This window comes from Bos indicus x Bos taurus, chromosome 2 (genome assembly GCF_003369695.1).
Source record: "Bos indicus x Bos taurus breed Angus x Brahman F1 hybrid chromosome 2, Bos_hybrid_MaternalHap_v2.0, whole genome shotgun sequence".
NCBI classification, from domain to species: Eukaryota; Metazoa; Chordata; class Mammalia; order Artiodactyla; family Bovidae; genus Bos; species Bos indicus x Bos taurus.
In genome coordinates this window covers 32,613,561-32,620,000 of record NC_040077.1, presented here as the reverse complement: position 1 = coordinate 32,620,000, position 6,440 = coordinate 32,613,561, and the positions used below count along the sequence as shown (strand labels likewise).

The 6,440-nt window shown below is 42.7% G+C and overlaps 1 protein-coding gene across 2 annotated transcripts in view; it reads right to left on the bottom strand.

Annotated features, from left to right (window-relative positions):
* FIGN (fidgetin, microtubule severing factor) overlaps window positions 1-6,440 on the bottom strand; it is a 132,932-nt gene that overhangs the window by 3,536 nt on the left and 122,956 nt on the right. Inside the window, exon 3 of one of the 2 annotated variants that reach the window (XM_027559140.1) lies at window positions 1-6,424. This exon is cut by the window's left edge and continues 3,536 nt beyond it. In XM_027559140.1, coding sequence (XP_027414941.1) covers window positions 3,384-5,630 — 2,247 coding nt within the window. In that variant the 5' untranslated portion in view covers window positions 5,631-6,424 and the 3' untranslated portion in view covers window positions 1-3,383. The remainder of the gene's footprint in view (window positions 6,425-6,440) is intronic. The other variant, XM_027559130.1, reaches the window with a different exon arrangement.

Here is a 6,440-nt window from a genome sequence, read left to right as displayed (position 1 = left end):
TTGTCACTAATGTTCTAAATATTTTGGTGAGAAGCATGCCAGAAGTGTAGAGTATTTCCATTTGTGTCACACATAAGGTCATTATGAACTACCTCTTGAATTTCTATTGATCCTTCTACTGAAGTAGTTTCCTTCACTTCCTTTTTGTCCCTGTTGGAAATGTTACTGCAGTTGTGAAGAAAGAAATTAGGGGCTGTTAAGTAGACTGGCTCAAATCCCCTGGCCAGACGGCAAGAGATTTGGACTGGCTCATTACCTTACCTTCATTAGTAGCCTTCTCCAAATTCTTAGCAGTCAAAGAGGCCAAGACTATGAAGCCCCATTACTCAGTTGTACCATCACTGATTGTACACATTCAATTCTCAGGATGTGGTATCCCACCCCCACCCCAAGCTCAAGAAAGGATGGTCAGAATAGAGCTCATTATTAGGCTAGTCCATAGACGAGCTCAAAATGCTGCCACGAAGAATCAAAGACTCACAGGAGAGCACTACTTCCTCAAAGGTCAGCCTTATCTCCCTCAACAGATCTTCATTTCTTCAGCATGCCCAATTTCCTAAGAGATCAAATCCTAGTATTCATTAGGCTAAATGAAATTCACACACAACTTCAGCTTCTACCTCAATACATGGATTTTTGACCACTCATAGCTCAAAGGTAATTTTTAAGTCATTTAAAGCTAAAAGCCAATATGCATGACGTTATTTTCAGTTTTATAAATGAGTGTAAAACACAATAGTGCAGTCATATATTTGGCATTAACTCTTACTAGCCACAGAAATGTGGGTCAATACTGGATTTTCCAAAGTTGTCTAAATAAGACTGGGTTTGTCAAAACTTGCCAGTTGCTTTCAAGTGAACACAGCATGTTGGCAGAAATGAAATGTGACGTCCAAAAGACTGAAAATAGGTCAGCACTGTGCAAAAGTAAACTTGTCAGTGAGATCAATATGAACCTACAAGTTAATGGGGTTATTAGAATTTCCTTACAATAAGGGATGTGTGCAGGGTAGCGCCAGAACACGATTGTAGTGTTTATTCACTTGTGAAAAGCAGAGGAAGTACTTAAATATTACCTTTTGTATCCTTAATGAAAGGCACTACTTTTTAATATGGAATATTTATATGTAAGAATAGGTTTAATTGATAGAAAATCATAGTAAATTTAATTCTAGTTCATCTGCTCAGTTTTTAGCAAGAAAAATAAGAAAAAAGGGGAGTAATGATCAAGCATCATAAAATCTCAGAAATATCATGATGTCCTTCATTAGCTTTCTCTATGTTAAGCATTTCAGAGAATTTGACATTGTAGATGAAATCAGTAAAAATAAAAAAAAAGAAATATGGAAGGAAAACAAAACAATAACAGAAAGACCTTTCTTAGGGCTTCTCATTGCATTTATTTAAAGTCTGTAAAAATGTACATCACTTTTTGAATACATAAAATGCCAGTGCTTTGCAACAGTTTTGTTACTGCATCTCTCAACTAAAAAAAAAAATAAAATAAAATAAAAAATAAAAACAGGAAAAATACATTCAAAAAGCCAGGCTGTACTGCTTATGCATGGGCAGTGGCTTTGGGAGGCTATGGCCTACTCTGTGTGGGTTCAGAGGCATTGCCGAACATCAGTCAGCTAGCAATGTAAAGTTGCACATAAAGCATTAAAGGATACAAAGAACAACTTGGGGAGCAGGAAAGGAGTGGGAAACTAAGAAAAATGCTACATATGCTGTTGGACTGGGGGTGGGTCCAGGTAGAAGTGAGCATGAAGACTGATATTTTTTTGGAAACTAGATTTATAGGAAAAGATGAAAGAAAACAAAGTAACACATTTGGCAAGCTGTATCTGTTGGTGTGTGCGTGTGCATGTGTATGTGTGCGTGTGTGTGCGTGTGTGTGTGTGTGTGTGTGTGTGTGTGTGTGTGTCTACTTCCAATTTTCTACTTGACTTTCCAGGAGAAATGTAACAAAACTGAGGTAGAAATGAATGTGGGAGCACTACAGCCCAGAAGATTTCAAAAGGAGAAGCAAAATTGCACTGACGAGAGAGGAGTCCAAAAGGAGGAGAGGGGATGCAGACATATTCTTTGTGGATATATATAAGTTGGTTGGTTGTTTTCTGTATTTGTTTGTTTGTTTGCTTGTTTGTTTTGGCTGTTATCTTCTGCATTCTGTCAAACAGCATGGCAAGCCTATAAGCTAGATTAGTGAAGAGAATGACACCATTTCCAGCAGTTTTCCGGGAGAACTTGCAAACTACCAGCACCACCACCGTTACCACCTCTGCAGGAAAAAGACAGTCCTAGTTTTCAGGTACTGTGACTTTCAGGGTCCTAAACAGGTCTTGTGGCTGACTGCTCCAGACACTAACACAGACTGAGTAAATAGCTTTCCATTAACCAGTGTACCTTTTAAGAATATTTTCACTTCGTTATCAAGGAGCAACGTACGAAGAACTCTTGCAGGTATTGATATAAAGAATTATTCTGCTCTGGTTAATTCCCCATAATTAGTGAAAGAACCTTTTAAAAAAATCCTTCCATTTTTACTTTAAATTGTAAATATTCAGTTGTATCACGCGTCAGTATTTTTCCGGATACATTCAAAGTAATTTTCCTTGCTATTTTCCAATTGTTGAGGTAAACATACATTTTAATATAAAGTAACATTGAAGCCTATCCCATTACTCTCAGCAGTACATAGTGCTTTCAACACATTCCTTTGAGGTACTGTACAAAACACAATCACTTTCCTGAGTTTTTGCAGACAAGAACATTAAAAGAAATGAACTGCAGAAATTAAGGTCCAGATTACCGTTACCCTGTTTTACCTGTTCTTAGCTTAATACTGCAGAACAGACAGGATTGAGGAATACTGTTGCTCTTAAAATGGCAAAAATCTGGTTTTCTGTCGAAACACAACCGTTCATCTCTTTAGTCCAATAATGTTTGAAGTTAAAGCTCTTTATATTAGCACATGCCACCAATGTAATTGTGAGGCAAACAAAAAATAAAGCACCACTCCAGGCACTTGACAGCAACTAAATCTCGAGAACAGCAGAATGGAATCAACACACGAGGTTCACGTCCTTCTGAAATCAACACACTTGCACCTTGCTCCTTGGTGAGTGTTGTCTAGCTTGAACCGAACTGAGCATCGGCAGATGCTTTCTGTCATCTGGGGCTTTCACATCCGAAGGTCTGATTGGATGCCTTCTTCCACCAAATCTACCCTGACTCGAAAGATGCAACTTAATCGTCTTCTTCCCCAGTACCCTTTGCGATTTAAACACTACTGGAAAGGGGCTCTATACCCTATGTAGCAGGCTTTATGTGTGTGTGTGCACGCCAACATTCATCACATTTTTTTTTAAAAGAAGTTATCACTGACTGCAACCAAACATTTTGTTCCATTCAACATACATATCAAGCTCTTTTTGAGATATGCTAGGCTGAATCTTGCAGAAAGCATTTTCAAAGTCTTGATACGTAACCGGCCTCAACTGGCTGGGCATAATGGCTGACAGGTCTGTGGCTGGCATGGCATGGAGGGGGCCCACCACTGCTTCCTGACACAGATGAGCCACGTCTAGCCCAGAAAAGCCTTCTGTGCGCTGGACGAGCAGTGCAAACTCCTTGTCATTGAGACAGTAATTGTGCTGTGAGAGCAGTTGCACTATTATCTGGTGCCTCGCTGTGCTGTCAGGAAGTGGGATTAAAAGTCGTTTCATGAAGTACCTCCGAAGAGATTCGTCTATCTCTTCTGGTTTACTGGTGGCACAGATCACTATGATTTGGTCCTCAGCTGACGTTAGCACAGTGTCCAGCTGCATCAGAAATTCGGTTCTCATCCGACTGACTGGACTGTGTTCCTCACTCACTTGAGAGGAGAGAAGCATGTCAATGTCACTGACAAAAATCACTGAGGGCTGACGACATCTGGCCACCAGGAAAGAGGCGTGGATAATTTTTTCTGCTTCTCCTAACCACTTGGCAATAAGTCCAGAACCGGCAATTTTGAAAAATGTGGCCCCCAGCTGACTAGCTATGCATCTGCCCAATAATGTTTTGCCTGTTCCCCGAGGTCCAAATAAAAGGATGCTCCGAGGTAAGGCCGTCAGTCCACTGAACGCGTCTGACCTCAACACAGGCCATAAAACCTCCTCTTTAATGACAGCCTTTACCAGGTCGAGACCTGCGATGTCATTCCAGTCCACTGGCGGTCCTTGGGTGATAATCTCATTGGTTACCAGGTCAATGAGGTGTGTGTCTGTATTCTTCAGTTGCTCGTCCACGGAGTGGTTGGCTGAGGTAGCTGCACGGAGTCCAGGGCCTTGCATGGGGTGAGAGAGGAGCTGCCTGTGCTCCTCCCCATGTTCACTCATCACTGGCGACGTGTACTTCCCAAAGGATTCACTGGATCTTGATCCCAATGAATTTTTAGCAGTACTGTAGGAGGGAGGGGTCAGAGCCCTACTGGACTGGCTGCTGAATTTCCTTTGCTGTTCAGAGGACATTAGCTGCTTCGTTGGCTTAAATGCTAAGGATGATGTTTCAGCACTTCTGTCAAAGCCATTCCCCCGATTTGAGTTTGAAATGCTGCTGTCGGACATTCTGTACATAGGACTCTGTGTAGATCTCTGTTGGCCATAGCTGTAATTTCCATAACTGGAGTCCATGTCGCCTTGCCCTGCCATATAGAAAGCTTTCCTTTTGAGAGAACTTGCCGAACTGTTTGTCAGAGCCGAGGGTGCGATCGGTGTCAAACCGTGACCCTGGTAGGTGTAGCCAGGAACAGTGGTGGGGGGCAGGGGTGTGGGAGCAGGAATTCCTGAAGGCAGATATGCGGAAGGAGGAGGGGGCGCACCCCCAGGACTATACCCCGATCCCACAGCAGTCTGAGGAGGATAGCTAGCAGAGGGGTAGCTGTAACTGGAAAGGTTAGAGGTCCCATTGTAGCCTGGGACCAGGGCTGGTGGTGGAGGAGGTGGTGGTGGCGGCTGTAGGAGCCCAGAGCTATGCAGAGGAGAAGGATGAGGTGAAGGAAGTGCAGGTGCTGGCTGGCTACTGTAAGTAGAATGCAAATACGAGCCGTTGTATCCTGGGGCATATTCCTGAGATGGGAGCCCTGTATGCAGACTAGGTACAGTGTGGCTTCCACAGGTACTACTCGAATAACTAGGTTCTGTCAGGTTGCTGGCCACCCCAGGAGAGCTCCCTATACTTGCAGAGACATCTGCTGGAGGGAGGGCTGAACTGACTCCAGCTTTGCTGGCAGTGATAACATCCGGAACACAGTTCATGGGATAAACAGCGTCTGAATTCAAGGAAGGCTGCCAGGGTTCACTTTCATTCTTCCGACCATTCACTAGTCCTGATGGTGCATCTGAGTAGTTGCTGAGTACGGGTCGGTCCACAGGGCCTTCCAAAATGCCAGAATACTTCTCTGCATATTTTTTTAGTAGGTTGGATGCCGTCAGAGCAGATATGTCGTCGTTTGCCCAGGCGTACTGGTAGGTGCGCTGCAAATGACCTCTGTAAGCTTCAACTTTGTGGGCAGGGGACCGAGTAGTGGAGGTGATGTCAAAGTGCTGTTCGGGCCACTGGGCGTGCTCCGGCGTCCACTGCATCTTCAAGCCTGAAGATTTGGGGGGAGAAGGTTAATTTATTTAGATACTCATCAGAACTATTAAAGCTTTTCCACCCAACTTCTTTTGTTACCCATTATTTTCTACCAACGATAGTGACGTTATAAAGGATTTCCACAGTTTATAACACCTATGATGGTCTCTACCACGCATACATCTAGAAAAGGGACTGAATTTCAGCCCTGGACAAAAAGTAAACGGAATTTAAATGAAAACTCTGTAGAAGACCTACAGTTTTTTCATTCTTGAGTAATAAGCAAATTTATTTCTGCTAAGCCCATAGAGTTACTTGCTACACACACACAGAAACACATATATATATGTACACACACATCCCTGCCAAATTAGAATTCAGTCACTGGTTCTCACAATATAATATGCATACATTTTAAGCATCTAGCTCGTGATAGTATTAACATGTGCCATATCTAGCTATCTTGCCTCTTCACACCACAGTTTCTGTTTTATATTTTAACCAATATAAAAATGAGACACAGCTGACAGATCACATCTAGGATACCTCTCTTATTTGGTACTGAACACCTAGTTAGCACAGTATAATGCTCCCTGTGCAGAACAATATGACACAGACATAGCAGGTCATTCCATAATCCAACTCTCATCTAAAGTGGTCCACGACAGTTTCAAATCTGCTTCGTGGAGTGCAGCAAAGCAATCTCCCAGGCAGCGCTCCATCGCTTTCATCACACAAAGCCTACAACTCGGTATGAATTACAACTGGCTCCTTTCTGCCTCTCAGTTCTGTTGTTGAAACTCTGAAAAAAAAAAAAA